Below are 18,767 nucleotides of genomic sequence, written 5' to 3' on the forward strand. Positions count from 1 at the left end.
GTCCAACTTGGGGTTTACAGCTTCAAACACTCCTATTACCACTGAGATCACTTTGGACTTCACCTTCCACATACGCCAGTTGTTCCGTTTCCTGTACTTCTCTTTATAACCCTCTATTTACTCCTCCTTTCTGTATGCTGGGATTGTTACGTCTTCTGCTCCTTGTCAAGCACCACTGCGTCTTGCTGGTTGGCCGGCAGCTGCTTGTCTATCTGGAATATAACTACAGAAAACTACACAGTTTTGATCTATAACAAGGTATTGCATAATAAATAGATACATAAATATACTGATCAATTTGGCAATAAGAAGAAAGTAATATACTTCATACCTATACGGGAATAGATAAACCATTATAGTGTAAGTACCAGAATAAGAAGCACTAAAAAGTAAATACAAAGATCTCAATTAATTAATTGCCACTCTCTTGTGTAACATTTGCATTAATTATTAACCTGTAATAAGAATAATAAGAATAATTAGCGGCATTTGTGCGTCACATGGATAGCAAACTAAAATATTAAAATGGTACAAACTTGACAGAGGGTAGTTCAATGGTAAAATGTGAGCTGAATGGTGTGAATTAAAGGGACTGGAGTGCTGGCTGGTGGTGCCGAGTGACAGCCAGGGGGAGAGAGAGGTCCTCCTCCACCGGAGCAGGAAGCTGCTGCTGGGACTGGCGAGAAGACAGAGGAGGTGCGAAATAACGTCGACATCAGCAGGCAGCGGGGTATCCACCATAATGTAGACCCAACAGTGCGCCACATCTTCCCCACAGTGTGAGCAGATGTCCCGGGTGCAGTAGTGAAAACAAAAGCAGAGCGGGCCGTATTCGTGCACGGTGAAAATGAAGGAGCTGAAGGGCTGCGCTATGCGCTCCTCACTGGGCTTTCTGTCCCGCAGAGAGCTGACTGGGCAGCCGCTCCTGAAGGAGGAATTCCAGAGGCGCAGGCTGGCAGGCTGCACCAGCCTCTACAAGAAGGATATGCTCGGACATTTCGGCTGTGTCAACGCCATTGAGTTCTCCAACAACGGCGGGGAATGGCTGGTGTCTGGTAAGTTGTCAAACCCTCCTCTTCTTCCTCTAGCTTGCACTGTTTTAATTTGTTAGCATGCTAACGCTAGCTAGCCAGGCAGTCAGCTGTAACCGTAGCCGATGCTAAGTTAGCCTAGCTTTTCTTGATGGCTAGTGGGAGTCAAACAGTCAGAGGGGGCAGCAGCAGCAGCTACCTCGGACCGGTCCCATCTTCTGTCAGTGCAGAAGACGACCCATGTGGGCTCTGAAGTGGACATTTTTACCTCTCATGAGTCAAATCATGGCGACCTCATGGAAGCTGTTAGTGTCCTGAGAGGATTAAAAACAATCATCTGGCCTAGCGTGACAGCCTGTGGCTTGCCATTTTGAGTCTACAGTTTACATTGCACCGTGGGATTCCAGCATGTTAGCATGAGTCTGCCTTATGACACGCATCTGTTTATCTGCCACAATAAAAAGTAAAAGATGCATACAACACAAACTTGGCTAGAGTTAATTAGTATGTAAGGTTCTTGCATGAAATGCAAATCACTGGTGTTTTAGTCTTGCTGGTATGCAGGCGGTGATATAGAGACTTGAAGGGAGTTGGGAGACAAATGTATCTCATTGCAATCCTGTGAATTTGGATAAGGAAAATATTGTAACAAGCAAGGTCCAGTCATGTTGTTGGGGTCGCATTCAGGTTTTCTCTGGCAAAATGTGATTAGTGTTAAGGGTAAATATGTAGTTCATGTCTACTTAGTTTAGTACCCCAAACACTTTCTGTTGCAAGTCTCAATACATTCATACAATACTGCCATGTATGTCTAAGCACTTTGTTTGGTCTGCTAAACAACATATAGAAAATATTTTTATTTTATCTAGTATTTTTGCTCAAAGTTCTGTCACTATTCTGTTACTTGTTGCACTGATTTCACGAAGAGTTTCTTTCCTGAAAGCTCATTTATCTGGAACCCGTGAGAAAGCGTTGTTTTTTAAAAGTTTGGTCGTAATGCTCCATCTTTACTTGCAGGTGGAGATGACCGTCGGGTGCTTCTGTGGCACATGGAGAAAGCCATCCACGGCCGCTCCAAGCCTGTGAAGCTGAAGGGGGAGCACCTCTCTAACATCTTCTGTCTGGCCTTTGACAGCACCAACAAAAAAGTCTTCTCTGGTGGTAAGAAAAAGACAAGTACTATCTGATCCCTGCTGGACGTAACTACTCTTTTTAACCTTTGAGCTGGAAGTGTTTGTGGGACGTGTACAGCAAACAGAATTTAAAAAGTATTCAGACAGATAAAATGTTTAATAGAGACTTTGATGTGCACTGTGGAAAAGGCTGAGCTTGATTCACTGCACATGAACGATGTTGAGTATAAATAATAGATGGGGGGAAAAAATTAAATTAGCTGCAGGAGTTGCTGATTTCAGTCTGGCTGCTATGCAAAAGAGTCCAGAGACTCTAAAGTTCTGTCAGGCTTTACTGAGCTATTATTTGAGAATAAAATAACTATAGTATCTAACACACCCTTTAAAAGAAAACTACAGTTGTGGTCAGAAGTTTACATCCAGTCATTATGGGCATGAACTTCATGGTAATTTTGAGCTTTTAATGGTTTCTTTGAACTGTTCTTTACCTCAGTGAAATGATTGTACAGCATACATCTTACACTTACTTAAATCTTTTAATAAGTGGTGCTGAAGGTTCTACAATCACTGATCAAGATTGATTACAACTAGTAGTTTGTCTTTGCAGCATAAAAAAGGAATTATTTCACAGCACTCACTGGACTGACCAATACTCAGAGCAATGTTAAAGTCCAAGGAACTCTGTGCTGATCTAAGAAGGAGAACTGCAGATTTATACATTGGTAAGGTCTCTTCCAGTCATTTCTAAACAACTGAAGACTCTAATCATCAGTTCAAAAACTGAGTTTTACATCGTCATGGGTGGGTGTCGACTAAGAAAGAAGGCCCTACTCCAAAATGGACTTATTCACGCTTGAGTGAACTTTCCAGCTGCCCACATGGACAAGCCAGATGCCTTCTACAGAATAATAGCTAGTTATTTTTGGATAATTAAAAGTAAGGCTTTGAAACCTGTGTAAAGTACACCAGCTCTAAAGCATGATGGTGGTAGCATTATTCTCTGAGGTTGTTTTGCTCCTACTGGTAGTAAATTGCCAAAGTGGATTGAATAATGAAGGAGGGCCACCTCCAAATCCTTCAACTTCACTTCAGATCAACAGCTAGTTGGTTGAAATCTGTGCACAATTGGTTGTTCCGACAGGATAATGATCCCTAAACATGCATCAAAACTGGTTATGGAGTAAATTAAACATGCTAACATTAAACTTCTGGAATAACCATTCCAAGGTGTCTGTGCCAGGAATCCAACCAGTTAAAATGAACTCTACCAATTCTACCAAGGAGAGTGGTTAAATATCCAGCCAGAATTCTACCAAAAGCTTTTTCATGGCTTTAGAAAGCATGTGGTTGAGGTGCAACTCGAACATTTACCAAATATTTTTTAGCAGTGTTTGTACATATTTGAGTCTGTATGTATACTCTGACCCTGTGTGGACTGGAGAACATTCAAATCACTTTCAAATTTGCTATACAATCATTCCACCCTGGGAAAAAGAACAGCTCAAAGAAACGACTTAAAGCTCAAAATTACTACGACATTCATGCATGTGACTGTATGTTAACTTCTGACTACAGCTGTAGCTTGAAGTTTAAAATGTATTCTTTTCCTTCACCTTGTAACCTGCTTTATGTATTTGTTGTTGAACAGGAAATGATGAACAGGTGATTCTTCACGATGTGGAGAGGTGGGTAAAATGACCCTTGTTACTGTAGTATCAAAATGTTTTGATGAGCTCATAGCCATCATGAAAAGGTCAGCGATTTAACCGCGCTAACAAAATGATTAACGCTTGACTTCCTGCAGGAGGGAAACTCTGAACGTGTTCCTGCATATCGATGCTGTGTACAGCTTGTCCGTCAGCCCGGTCAATGACAATGTGTTTGCCAGCTCATCCGATGACGGACGGGTGCTTATTTGGGACACTCGCGAACCGCCTCATGGAGGTAAGAGCAGTTGGATTAGATGATGAATAAGTTTGTATAGATCAGTTCGAAATCCCATGCATTTCGCACATTGGACGTTTCAGACACCGATCTCTTATGTTTGCTGTCATGGTTGTAATTGATAAAGCTGCTAATATCCAGTCACACGGTGTATTTTAAGTGCGTGTGTGTGATGGGTCTTGGTGAGACTTGTTGATATTTTTACAAATGCAGTGGATCATCTTGCATGACGTCTCCATCCTGCTATTTTAGAAGCCTTCCTTGTGACCAAGTTGGCCTGATAATACATTTAGCAACATTGGGCTTCCTTTTCTGCCTGCAGGCTTTTTTTTCACCTGCTGTAGTCCAAAAAAATGTTTTTGCGTTCCTCTCATGATGGATCCAATCATAATTTCCACTGTATGCAGAAAGCCCTGTGCTGCTATTTGAATGATTGAGTGTGATTGTTTGAAATGTAACATTCCTTTATTAAAAACTGCTGTGAATATGAAAATCTTCTCTCCCTGTAGAGCCCTTCTGCTTGGCCAGCTACCCCTCAGCCTTCCACAGTGTAATGTTTAACCCCGTGGAGCCCAGATTGCTCGCCACGGCCAATTCCAAGGAGGGTGTTGGATTGTGGGACATCCGCAAGCCACGCAGGTCAGACATGCTTCTCTTTTCTTTGTCTTTAAGAGATTAACATTTGTTCTTCTCGAAGAATAAATTGACTCAGCAGTGGAAATTATTATGATGTTGAAGCATAAAAATAAGATGGCGTCTGCTTGTATTTTGTCCATTGTAGTAAGAGCCTTTCATGCAGTAAAACTTTTTTTACTGAAATGGAAAAAACCTGAATCTAGCTTTAAAAAAAAAAAAAAAAAATCTTTGTGGTTTCACATAAAGCAGTCTAAGCCAGAAAATTATTAAGTAACAGATTTACCTGACAATCTCCACCAGATGGCACTGTAACATCACCATTAAACTAACACCTGCTTTTCCTCTTCCAATAGCACAACTGTATGGTGGCCCTGAGAGGCCAAACGGACTCAAACTTAAGAAAACACCAGCAAATTTTAAAAAAAAAAATGCTGCAAAAATATAAAACAAAAGGTTATAAAAAAATAAGCGACAAAAACTGAAGTGTTTGTGGAAACAAAATGAGTTGATGAATCAGATCTGGAAGTGAAAAGCTACCAGTAAACATAAGTGTTTTAATTCATATAGAATGGATATCAGAGGCTCAAAGAAGCTAATTTTTGCTAAATGGGGCTTAGAAGGCAGTTGATACAAACACATAACATCCTTACAATATATGGTGTAACACTATAGATAAACTTGCCTCAAAATATATAAAGCATATTAAGATCTGCAGCAATAACATGCAACAAACAGCTATACTATTAATCCATATCCAGGCATATTCATATAACTGAAGAAAAAGAAATAGTGACATTTATTTTTAGGTATGGGTCCAAACTACACTGTGGTCATTAAGGATGTTGTTGTTTTAACTTGTTTTAATGCTTTGTATCTTATTCTGTTTAATATGAACAAGCACCGAAAAGTGAAGTCAGTGATCACTGTCGGTCTCACTGGGTTTTTATTACCGCTGTTCATTTGCAGCACGTTTTAAAGCTCAGTTTTTAAAACCTTAGGATGTAGCTACAGCACAGGGCTCATTGCTCGCCAGACACCAGATAAAAGAATGACTCTGAGGATAACAAAGATTTGAAAGGAACAGGAGTTTTATATAGCGAGTAATGCTAGCATTCACAACCTGTCTGCATTTTTCAGCACCTTCTGTTTGTGGATTAACTGGCATTAATTATCCATAAAATTGTGCTTTTACAGCATTTTTCTATTTGCTGGTGTTTTTTTGTTTGTTTGTTTTCAAGTTGCAGTTCGTTTGGCCTCTCAGGGCCACCGTAGGACTCTCCTCCCACTGCAAAACAAAAACAAATGTTTGCACCAATAAAAATGTGTCTGTGAAAACACTGAACTGAATGGCGCTGAGTGTGAGTTTAGACATACTTGGGATTTTAGCGCAGAGATGATGGCCAGTAAAAGTAAACACTGAGTCATTTCTCCCCCACCGGTGTTGGCTCTGCTTCTCTGCAGCGAGGGGGATGTTTAGAGACGCTCCTTAGAAATGTCCTCAGTTCACTATCAAGTTTAAAAATAGCTTCCAGCTAAAAGGTGTTTCATGAAATATTTAATTTACTTAGCCAGAGTAATTTAACAGTCTCCCCTTGGCTAAAGGGCAGACATGCTTTCTAATGATGTCATTTTCATCGAGATTATGATGTACAGTAATGTGCAAAAGTCCTGAGCCACCCTCATTCTTTTTATTTTGCAGCTAGACTTTCTTATAATTTCTAAAGTGGTTTTTAGCTGTAATCTCCAGACTTTCTGAAGTTTTTCAAAGTTTTTCTTTTTGGCTGCTTTTTCACTCATTTTCAGTCCAGTCATTGTATGTGACCATTTTCAGAATAATGTTTTCACCCATCTAAAAAAGCACCTAACTCCAGGGATGAATCTTTTTTTGTGTACACAGACAACTTAGCAATGAGCCAATTTTCAATTGTATCTTTAACTAGCAGCCTGTCATAAAAACACAGCAGTTGCTCCCATTTGCCAAAGATAACAAAGTTTGAGAGACATAAAAAAGTATGTTTGCACCAACTAGGTGATTTCCAAAGAGCTACTAGCTGAAAACTTTCAATTTGTCTTCATTGTGTCCAGTATGTCCAGTGGTAGCCCTTAAGAAAAAAAACCCACAGCAGATGAATAACATATGGATGTTATGTCCTTAACAAAAAGGAAACTTTTCAGGAACGACTCCAGACCTGAGACATGTATCTGACCCTTCAGTTGATTGATCTTTTTGCTTAAAGCCCCAGTAGACATGGAGTGAGTGAAAGGATGGATGGCAAGAAGCCGTTCTTAATGAAGGGAAATGAGGACAAAAGGCTAAGATCTGCTAAATTACACAAGAACTGGATTGAAAATCAGTGGCAACAGTTCTTATGGAGTGAGGGATCCAAGTTTAACTTTTTCTTTTATACAAAAACACACTGTGGAACATTATCAGTCAGTGGCCTTTCCAGAGACTGAACCTCAACATTATTGAAGTTTTGGATCATCTAAAGGCATCCAAACATCCACAGACTAGCTTTGAGAGCTTTTCCCGAAGGCTATAAAGAATTACAAGAAAGCTTGACTATGAGAGTTCAGGGTGTGTTGAATAAAGGTGTTTATCCCAAATATGGACTTTCAAGCTCATTAGAATTGTACAAATGCAGTTTTTGATTTATATACTGTATTTTCATGTATATTTGCAAATGTTTGGGTAAGTCACTGCACCCATTTCCCATTTTCTTAGCAAAGTATAAAGAATTTACTCAAGTCTTGCACAGAATTGTATCTTTCTCTCGCTGTTTTCTCGTGGGGAGTTCTTTCAAAGGTGCCAAAGTATGTGGAAAAGTATGAAGATCAGTACTTAGAAATTGTGTAATGCTGTTTTAGTAAACTTTCACAGCATGTTAAAGTTAAACCACAAGAAAAAGTCGTGCTATTCATCTGTCTGAATAATGACTCATCAGCACTGTTGTTTCTCTTAAATAAATACTTAAATATTTTGGCTCTCATTATTGGAACTACAAGATATTTATTTTGGGATTACTTATGTAGTGAAAATCACCTTGTTTTATCCTCATCTGGTTGTTTAAAAAAGCGGTTACCTACATATTCTTGCTGTCTTCTGTGATTGTAGTACTGTGAACAATGAGACGGGTATTATCATTTCTCTCCTCTCGCCCTCTCAGCTCGCTGCTCCGTTATGGAGGCAGTATGTCCCTGCAGAGCGCCATGAGTGTTCGCTTCAACAGCACCGGCACCCAGCTGCTGGCTCTGCGGCGCCGCCTGCCGCCGGTCCTCTACGAGCTGCACTCCCGGCTTCCCAGCTTCCAGTTCGATAACCAGGGCTACTTCAACTCCTGCACCATGAAGAGCTGCTGCTTCGCCGGGGACAAGGATCAGGTCAGTAAACAGATCATATGTGTTTACCGACCCATGTTTTAAATGATACACGGGACAGCTGATTTTCTCGAGTGGGATTTAGCTCCTAAAACAATAAGCACGTACGAAACATAGAACAGTGATTGTTTTAACTGACTTTGTGGATACCTCAAATGAAATTTAAGGAGGGTATTTGGAGACACAATGAAAATAGAATATATTAGTTCCTTCTGTGAAACTGGGACTTTTGAGTGCTGGAGGAGCACCAGAAGCCCCTGGCCTCAGTCACTGATCCTCCTGTTGGTCCTCTTCAGACATGACATCAGCCTCTAGTCATGTTTATTACGTTAACATTTGCCTTTGGTGTCAGTTAGGCTCAGAAAGGCTTAAAAAAGATCTGAAGGTAGTTCAAAGAGTGCAGAATCGGGTCAGGACAGCACAATAAGGTTTGAATTTCCTCAGCTGCTGATGGAATGGAATTTCTTTAATACCTACACAGCAGTCGCGAACTTTTCTAGACATTAATTGATGAAGGCACATGTGAGGAGGCAAATTTCCAACCCAGCCAAGTCCGATATCTAAGTCTTTGACCTGCTAGCTCCTTAATACAAAGACTGTAAATTCTGATTTGCACAGATGTGAGATCAGTGCAGGTAGTTGTCCAATGAAATCACAGCTTGTAAGTGTATTTCTCGTGTCCTGCTTCAACCCCCTCCACTCAGAAAACACTGTTGCCTAAATTGCTTGATTTTTGACCAGCGAGAATGCATCTGACAGGAACTGTTTCCTGCTCTGTGTCAAAATTCAAGAAGAAAAACAGACTTTGAACAGTCTTCCTGCCTCTTTCTGATATTTTCCAGAGTTCATTAGTGGACTCATTAATCTAGAATTTGCAGAGTTCCAGATAATATTTTAAGATGATTCATTTTTATTGAACTATTCTCAAAATTTACTGATAAAATCAACCTTTCACTTTATTGGAAAACAATTACATATGCAGTAATAACATGCATTAGGTTCCAACTATGTTTAATTTGTAATCAGGGATGTAACGACTTTCAAATTGTCAGGTGTACATTCACATAATCATGACCTGAGCTGTACTAACCTGTTTGTGCAGCAGCTGTTCTGGGCCTGTTTAATCACAAATCATTTCCCTGTGTTTAATATTTAGCAGGTTTTCATGAAAACTTACTTGCTGACTTGTTTGACATAAACAAAGCAGAAGGCATCTTGCAAAGGGTTATTATATACACAGTGAGCCATCTGTGTAGCTATTTTTTGCCATAATCAGTTTATCTTTTTTTTTTCCAGGAAAAGCACTGCATCATAATTACATTGATATTTTAAAACTGAGTTTACTGAGCCTCTGAGTAAATGGTAAATGGCCTGCATTTGTATAGCGCTTTTCTAGTCCCTAAGGACCCCAAAGCGCTTCACACTACATTCAGTCATTCACCCATTCACACACACATTCATACACTGGCGATGGCAAGCTACATTGTAGCCACAGCTGCCCTGGGGCGCACTGACAGAGGCGAGGCTGCCGGACACTGGCGCCACCGGGCCCTCTGACCACCACCAGTAGGCAAACATGGGGTTAGTATCTTGCCCAAGGATATTTGGCATGCAGCCAGGAGGTAGCCTGGGATCGAACCACCGACCTTCAGATTAGTGGCTGACCTGCTCTGCCACCTGAGCTACAGGTGTGTGAGTGCAGTTTGAGAATTTCCTAAGCCAAGTAGAATACTCTCAGCTTCTTGTACTAGGTGTACTAATTACACAATGGATGTTGGAGGATAATGAGAAGAAGTGGTATAAGAAACCAAGCAACTGACAGGATGTGATGGAGGTTTGACCAAATGTAGCAGCTGTAACCGAGTAGCTCTTTTTTTCATGCAGGCTCTGCTTGTAGTAGAGGATTTTCTCAGAATGGTGTGAGAGCAGAAGAGCTGAGTGGTGACTTGCTGCATGAAGCTGATAGAAAGGAAAGAGGGGAGTTAGTTTTGGGCACAAAATTCCTTTCCTGATGTGTCCTCTGGGAACGGGAGGCAAAGCACACAGGTGTTGAGCTAAAAATGTGTCCATGCCCAGCAGCTAAACTAATCTCACCGTCTCAGCCTCAGGCATGATTACTTTTCATCCCTGTTGATCATTTTATGTAGGACTTCTCTTAGATGAAGACATGGGTTTTCTGAAAGCATGCATATAATGTTGGAAAAGAACTGTGTAAAAACAGTGGACAGTAAAACCCTGTGAAGAAAAATGCACCGGCGCAGACCGGCAGAATGTTTACAGAAGGAAATTGAAGACATTCATTTAAAGTAATTTGCTGATGAAACACCACAAAAATATTCCACAGTTTGACAGACTGTAAGGAGCAGATGACGATGCCTTAAAGCGAATGTGAATTATTTTATCACAAAAGAATTTGCCTCCACTTGTAAAATGGGGCTTGAAAGCCATTCCCATTAAATAAAAATCTGCTAAAGAGAAATGCAAAGATGTAGATTTTGTTTTTTTTGATTCTTTGAACACTGCTGCTGGTTACCTGAATAGGGTAACATCTGCATATGCAAAATATGCATTCACTGGCTGCTTTATAAGCTGTTTGTTCATGCAAAAATGAGCCAAATCTAATGTCTGCAAGTTAATGCATTTAGGCTTGTAACCATGGTCAAGATGACCCGCTGAAGTTTAAACTGAGCATCAAAATGGGGAAGAAAGGTTATTTAAGTAACTCTGAACTTGGTGCAGTTGTTGGTGCCAGACTGGTGTGAATACTTCAGAAACTGCTGATGTACTGGGATTTTCCCACACACCCATTTTCAGGATTTATAGAGAACGTTCTGAAAAAGAGGAAATATCCAGTGAGCGTCTGTTCTCTGGATGAAAGCGCATTGTTGATGCCTTAGGTCAGAGGAGAATGGCCAAACTGCTGAAGGCAACAGTAACTCAAATAACCAGTAATTACAACCAAGATATGCAGAAGAGCATCTCTGAATCAACATCCCATAAAACCTTGAAGCAGACGGCTTACATCAGCAGAAGACCGCACTGGTTTTCACTCCTCTCAGCTCAGCACAGGAAACTGAGGATTTAAGTCATACTGACTCAACACAATTGGACAAGAGAAGATTGGAGCAATGTTGCCTGGTCTGAGGCTCAATTTCTGCTGCGTTGTTCACAGGTTAGGGTCAGAATTTGGCATAAACAACATGAAAACATCTTTCCCTCCTGCCTTGAATCATCGGTTTAGGCTGGTTGTGAGGATGATTAAATGCCACATCCTACCTGAGTACTGTTGTGGATCACAGCCATTCCTCTATGAAGGCTTTTTCCAGCAGGATAATGTGACTTGTCACATAGCTGAAATCATCTGAAACAGGTTTTTTGAACATTAGAAAGAGCTTACTCTACACAAATCCCTTTCTTTTTTCTAAAACTCTAAAGTCTGGTTAACATCACCAGGACATGTAATGCAGTGGATATGCTAGCTGTAAATGGGTTTTAACCATAAAGTAATTCTTCATTCTAGTCTTTCCTTCTTCATGCTGTTTTAAGTCATACGTATAAGAACATAGAGCACCCCCACCCCGACTCTGTCAAAGCCTACCTTAAGCGACAGGTTCAAGTGGAACCATCTGTTCCCAAAATCCAACAACAGTCAAGACGGGCAGCAGGAGCTCTGTTGGGGTCAGACTGCCGTGTCGTGTGAAGGCGGCATTTGATCGCACATTATGAGACACGGTGTCGCGATAAGATCGGTTGTTTTTGTGCTACGTATTGCCCAACCACCCAAATTCCCCATGGTTCATTACTCCCAGCATACATACGCATGTCAGCAATTTTCTCTTTATAGCTGAAATGGAAAGTTTAAGTCATACAAACTGGGGCAGATTGCAATCTAAACATCCTTTTGTTTTCCCCTTTCTCCTTCAGTACATCTTGTCTGGGTCAGACGACTTCAACCTCTACATGTGGAAAATCCCAAAGGATCCAGAAGCAGGTGAGTTATTGGATCTAACTGCACCGATGGCATATTTATGTCTTTGCGCTGTTATGTTGAGCAGGATTTATTGCATTTTTGACATTTTGGTGCAACAAAAGAAGTGAAATGATTTGATAATCTATATCCCAGTGTGAGATTGTCTTCTGTCTAGTCAGCACATTAAGCCTGACAACGTTTTGCATTTGGAGACATCATCAGGGCAGACTGTGGTTTACCCTCAGCTCATTTGGTTATAATAGACTTTCCAGGCACGAGTAACTACAGAATAACCTGTAGCTAAGCTTCAATGCAATGTCAAATTAACGTTGAATGTTTCCACCTGCTCACACGAACTAAAAACAATTTAGAAATTACTGCTCGATATATTCTTACAGTGAAAATGCCTCAGATATAATTACTCCAGGAGGAAAATCCCCAGAAATGCAGCAATCCAAGAATGTGGTATTTGTAGCTCTGTAACACCACCTGCCATATTTATGACTTTTCAAGGAGTTACTCACATTTGAAATATGCACACAGAGCCTTTTTGTTTGTCAGGCTAATGGTATATTATAAAGATTAGAACTGCTATATTTCACAGTCTGCATTTTCTGTCTCAGGAGATCAAGAATCAGACTGAATTGCTGTATAACCGAATGTTTTTCTTCTTTAATGAGTCCCTGTTGTAGTCTTTCATTTCTGTGGCTCTGAACGATGTGTTTTGTGTGCCGGTAACATGTTAACAAAGCTTTTCTTTTAAGGAGGCCCTGGTCGTGTTGTTAACGGAGCTTTCATGGTCCTGAAGGGTCACCGCTCCATAGTCAACCAGGTCCGCTTCAACCCTCACACATACATGATCTGCTCCTCCGGTGTGGAGAAAGTCATCAAGGTAAGTAAAGGAACCTTTATACTGTGATTTGGTTTTCTGATTTTACTAACTGCATATAAGAAATGTTTGCTGCAGACACTAAAACATTCTGACCAGGCTGTAAATATAAAATAAAACAGGCAGTTTAAGGCAGCTAAAGGTTGTGTAAGCGTTGAAATAAACACGTATTATTGTTAAACTCTTCACTTGAGCTCAAGCTTGATTAAGCTGCAGTATCAGTTAAATATTGTAGTTAAAATAAAATAAAAACTGAGGCTTCTCATTAAGTTCTCTCAGTCTGCTGAAGCCATTTGTTTTCATCTGTGTATCACATCGAATCTGGTTGTCTGCAGATAGTGAATCATTTGGTACAGCATGATTTTATAATATTAGAATTAGAGCTGCGTTTCTGTATTATCTTATGAGAAAATATGCTGCTCATGTTCTCAGTAAACCAGGCAAGCAGTATTTGAAGTTTGCTTCATGTCTCAAAGTTAATAACACAGCTTTGCATCATCAGTTTGCTTCTCCCCATAGAAGCGGTTGTTTTATCCTCTTTGCTTGTGTGTGTAAGTGGTCCACATCCTTGGATGTGTGTTTCTCAAAAAATCCTGAAAGTAGAGGAGGTGGGGTTGTAAACATGCAGTACTCTGCAATAATCTTGAGCTACGCCTTATTTCTTTATAATTTGTTTTGAAAATGGTTGCATCATCTTATTTAAACATGTGCAAACATTCATGGAAACAAACATATCAGGCAAATTAGAAAGTGAAACCTTTTATTCTTCAGCACAGTGTGAACTCTCTTTGGCAGCTTTCTTGTAATTTAAGAATCTTCAGGAATAGTTCTCCAGGCTTCTTGAAAGACATTCAGCGCTCTTCTTTGGATGTAAAATGTTTTACATTATTTTTGACACTACCTCCCAACACCACTGTAACCCCAAACAATACAAATGCACATACAATTATTTCAATTTAAAACAGACGTCTCGCTAAGTTGTCTGTTATGTGCAGACCCAATACTGAGTCATCTCTTGAGCTCTGTGCAATATTTCTGCATGAATGATTCAGAGGTCAGTGTTAAGTAGCTTGACAAAAACAAACAAACAAAAAAAATCCTCTCAAAATAGTTGGGTATCGGAGCTGCAGTGAAAAAGCAGGCATAACCTTGTAAGGCCTTCCAATATCCTGGAAAACTGTTGCTCAGCACCACTTTGAATGATTCAGGAACGTTTGGCTGCTTTGAAGCAAAATATAAAGAAATGAGGAGTGGCTCAAGACTTTTGCACAGTACAGTTATACCTGTGCATGATAATAAGCAGACTGCTAGCATACAACATAGCCTAGCTGAGCTCTAAACTTTTTGTATTAGTTTATATATTATATAAAAATTAAAAATGGCTTCTTCGGTTTAAGAAATTCTGTCATTGATGGTGACAAAAGCCAGCTTCTCTTTTTTTGTTATTTTGGTTACACAAACTTGTACGTCACTGCTCTGAGTGGAAGTCGATACAGGTACAGGTGTTATAACCTGATCCTGGCTCACTCTTCCTACTCCTCACTTTCTCTCTGTCATCTCATATGTTTTTGTGTGTTTTTTAACTGCATCTTTCCCTTTTCCTTCCTTCTACTTCACCCTCCACTCACCCACCTTTACCCTTTTATGTTTCTGCCCATCTTAGGTGTGGAGTCCCTACCAGCAGCCTGACAGTCTGGGAGATCTGGAGGGTCGTGTGGAGGACAAATCCCGCAGCCTCTACACTCACGAGGAGTACATCACCCTGGTTCTCAACAGCGGCAGTGGTCTGTCCCACGATTATGTCAGCCAGTCTATCCAGGAGGACCCCCGCATGATGGCTTTCTTCGACTCATTGGTGCGTCGGGAGATTGAGGGCTGGAGCTCAGACTCTGACACTGACCTAAGTGAGGAGGCCATCATGCAGCTCCACGCCCGGGGACGCCGCTCCACACGAACCACACCAACCGCTCCTACTGCTGCCTCTGCTGCGGGTCACCACAGCAACTCTGATAACTCCTCCTCCTCCTCCTCCCTGGCTGGACCTGATGCTTCAGGAGCGGAAGAGCAAGCCGGAGACGAGGGGGAGGAACGACCCAGGAGACGAAGCAGACATCAGCGCCATCAATCTGGCTTCCTGGTGAATGAGGACTCAGACTCCAGCGAATTTTGGCTCGACCCAATGCCCCGGCCTCGATCCCCAAGCCCCAGGGACAACTCCACAATTTCCAGTCCCACCTCCTCTCCTTCGCTTCCCGCTGGAGCCTCTAGCTCCTCCACATCCACTTCCAGTTCCAGCAGCGACGACGAGGAGCGCCGTAGCGCCGTGAGGCGGCGTAACGTCATGAGGCGCAGACGCATGCATGTTGTCTCCAGAGCTGGGGATCGTCCCGAGTCCGTGCAAGCTCTCTTTTCCGCCATCGACTCTTGCAGTTACCCATCAATCTCCATCGATGACCTGTCTTCCTCCTCGTCAGGCGAGGAACAAAACGCCCTCGAAATCAAGCCCCGAACCGGCGGCGCCACAGAGGAGGAAAAATGTCTGAGCCCTTCGGACTTTGTGTGTCTGAGCCCAGTAATGTCTCCTGAGAGCCAAGAGAATGAGGAAGGGAGTGACAGGACTGAGCTGGAAAGACATCCAGCTGCATCTCCTCAGTCACTGGATGGATGCAGGACTGAAGGGAGGGCTGCTACAGAGCCAGTTTTAGACAGCTCTGATAGCGGAGAAGCGTGTGGCAGCTCACCGGCTGTAGACCGCACCTCCCAGAGCCGATGCACCCTCGGAGTGAACGGGCAGCACCGGACTGTGGCACCAATGGGAGAGTACACGACTGAGGGCCCACATGTTGCCTCAGATCCAGAGGAAGAGACTGGCGTTCCACCTGAAGACAAGTGGCCACAGAGAGAAAAAGTCCCTGCACTGAGTGCTCTAAAGCGGACTCACGTGGGATCAGACGAAGCAGAGTCGGCCTCCTCGCCCTCAGAAAAGAAGCTAAAAACATAGTGATGCTTTCTCGCCCTGGAAAGAAACTGTTAAGAGACTTCATTTGGGAAGTGGGTTTTCTATGCGTTTTTACAACTCAGCTTTTCTCCTCTGTTTTTTTTGTCATGTGACACACACTAACTGCTTACGAGCAGAAGGCGCTAGGAAGCTAAAAAAAATGACAGTAATTCGTTTTTTGTTTGAGAACAAATCAGTCAGACGTTGTCGTCATTCTTCAGGTCGAACCACAGATGACATTAAGAGATGTATAACATAAGCTTAATATTGTTGATAACAGTGAGACGTGTTTAAGTGAGACGCATTTATTTTCATGCATCATCAGTGTTTCTTTCTCAAGCTCTGGTTGTTGCACAAAACTCCACCCTGGATTTGGAGCTCTTCCAACCATAACAACAAAACAGTCTTTTGTAGGAAAGAAGCTTGGCGGAATTTTAATTTCTGTGATTTCACACTGAGTGTAAATCTGGTTAGGCTTATTCTCATTTTTAAGTGATTCTCGGCTCAGACTGCTTCAGGGGGGCCTGAAGAATTGACTGCCTCCATAGAAATCCTGAGGAGCACCGTTTGTATAAGCTGTGTATTGAAATGATGCTTTCATTGTCTCAACCAGCTGTCCTTGGTCTCATTATCCAGCCCATGGGTACCATTACAAGCCAGCTCGCTTTTGTTTTCTTGCAATTAAAGAATAATTTGTTCTCTAGTGACAAAGCAACAGCGTCTTCCTAAGGCTGACTCGCCGATGGGTGAAACATTTACTCTTTCTGACACATGTCTGTCTGAGGTAATGGAAAACGAGTCATTTTATTGTAGATATCGGCTACTCTACTGCTGTGAGCTTACGGAGTTGCCATGGCAACGCAACCTCAACTCTCCCGTGAAAGAAACGTGACCCTGTGCAAACCGTATCAGTCCGAGTAGAATCTTTTATTGACTTAACCAAAAAGCTGCATTTATTTAGGAGAGTGAGTTCAGTCAATTATGATCAGTCTGCTAATACTGCAGATTTACATGTCAACACAAGTGATTAATTTCTGAAAAACACTGGAGTGGGACAGGACCGAAGTCTTGGATTTCACTCTTAAGGAACTAGATTGGGATCAAGGATAAAAAACAAACAAACTATATTTTCAGTCCACGAATTTCCAGAATTTAGAGGAAAAATGCCAGAAGAAAGTCTTTTTTTTTCTTCTTAATTCACAGAACTACAAAAAAAGCCAGAATTTTTCCCACATGAAAGTCTGACTCTGTTCCACGCAAGTCTGAATTTATTAGCCAAATTCTAAATATCTATATATTTTCCTGTGGAAGTCTAATTTAGTCACAGAAGACAGTTTATTATATGACTTTGTTTCACAGACTTGACTTTTTTCTTAGAATTCTGACTTTATTTACAATTTTTTCCACAGAAGTCCAACTTTATCACAAAACACTATTCTCAGAATTCTGATTTGTCTTCAAAATAGATTTGCAGCAAGTCTGACTTAAATTCTGGGAGGGATAAAAAAAAAAAAAAAAAAAAAAAAAAAAAAAAGCCAGGACTTCCACTGGGGGGGGGGGGGGGCAATTGCAAATACTGCAATTAGTGGACAACCCACTCAACCACCTGAGCCAAAACCACCCCTAAAACAACTGCATTAAAGCTGCATTTAACACAGCTAACAACACAAATTCACCACAAGCTCCATGTTTCTTATTTCACGTCACATGATGTGTTACCCACTTGGCACATGGATACGTTCCGGTATTCTGAATCTTTTAATGGCTTTTCATCCACCTTGACTTAAAAATGTTATCAATTTTAATATAAGCGATATTAGAGAGCCAAGTCAAGACAAGTCAAGTTGGCTTTATTGTCACTTCAACCATATACAGTTTAACAGTACACAGTGAGGCGAAACAACGTTCCTCCAGGAACCAAGGTGCTACATGCAACATAAATTTACAACATAAATTAACAGAAAACTCTAAACTAGCTAACTAAGAGGCCTAGTTAGCTGGCTAGCAGAGACAAGACAGACTGACCTAACATAAATTACAACATAAATTAACAAAAAACTATCTAACTATCTAAGGAAGACTTTTTTTTTGTTATCAGACAGCAGACAACAAAGTGCACGTGCAAATGTGCAAACAAGAGCAGCAAGTGACAGTGTGACAAAAAAAACAAAAAAACACAACGTAACATAATAATAAGGTTTTGTGATGATGAATTGAGGTAGTGGAGGAACAGTAAACATTCCTTAGTGTAGCAGCAAAAATTAGGAAGTGCAGAAGTTAGTGCAGAAAGTCCAGTAATAATATTGTGCAAAAGAGCATTTACAGGTTGGTGTGTACGATGGTTTGGTGGTGTAGGTCAGTATGTTTGCACTTGTGTTGATTAGTCAGTCCAGTCTCAATGTTTTGAGGTAGTTGAGTTAAGCTGAGTGATAATGTTTGTGTGTGTATGTGTGTATGTGTGCGTGTTTATCAGTCAGTCCCTTTTTGCTGAGGAGACGGATGGCTTGTGGAAAAAAGCTGTTGCACAGTCTGGATGTGTGTGCCCGAATGCTTCGGTACCTTTTTCCAGATGGCAGGAGTGTGAAGAGTGTGTGAGAGGGGTGTGTCCGATCAGCCACAATGCTGGTGGCTTTGCGAATGCATCATGTGGTGTAGATGTCCTCAATAGAGGGGAGAGAGACCCCGATGATCTTCTCTGCTGTTCCCACTATCCGCGTACAACACATTGACCAATCAAAAGCTTCAGAATAGCTTGTTTGTTGCTTACCTTTACACTTTATTGTATGAC

At 41.3% G+C, this 18,767-nt stretch overlaps 1 protein-coding gene across 1 annotated transcript; it reads left to right on the top strand.

Moving 5' to 3' along the window:
• Positions 1-628: 628 nt before the first annotated feature.
• On the top strand, positions 629-16,675 carry dcaf5 (ddb1 and cul4 associated factor 5). The gene is made up of 9 exons (XM_085342712.1): positions 629-1,055; positions 2,049-2,192; positions 3,813-3,849; positions 3,969-4,108; positions 4,618-4,747; positions 7,912-8,125; positions 12,047-12,113; positions 12,857-12,984; positions 14,645-16,675. Exons 1-9 carry the CDS (start codon positions 848-850, stop codon positions 15,980-15,982), a joined length of 2,406 nt encoding a protein of 801 aa, XP_085198838.1. The 5' UTR covers positions 629-847; the 3' UTR covers positions 15,983-16,675.
• The last annotated feature ends 2,092 nt before the right edge of the window (positions 16,676-18,767 follow it).

Source organism: Diplotaxodon limnothrissa, linkage group LG19, assembly GCF_057381915.1.
Source record: "Diplotaxodon limnothrissa isolate DT_005_m linkage group LG19, D_limnothrissa_male_GT1.1, whole genome shotgun sequence".
NCBI classification, from domain to species: Eukaryota; Metazoa; Chordata; class Actinopteri; order Cichliformes; family Cichlidae; genus Diplotaxodon; species Diplotaxodon limnothrissa.

Bases quoted from the DNA above. Each gene is read 5' to 3' on its own strand.
- dcaf5 (XM_085342712.1), top strand. From the start codon at position 848: ATGAAGGAGCTGAAGGGCTGCGCTATGCGCTCCTCACTGGGCTTTCTG. The intron at 3,850-3,968 runs GTGGGTAAAATG...GACTTCCTGCAG, and splicing joins ATTCTTCACGATGTGGAGAG to GAGGGAAACTCTGAACGTGT. The intron at 12,985-14,644 runs GTAAGTAAAGGA...TGCCCATCTTAG, and splicing joins GTGTGGAGAAAGTCATCAAG to GTGTGGAGTCCCTACCAGCA.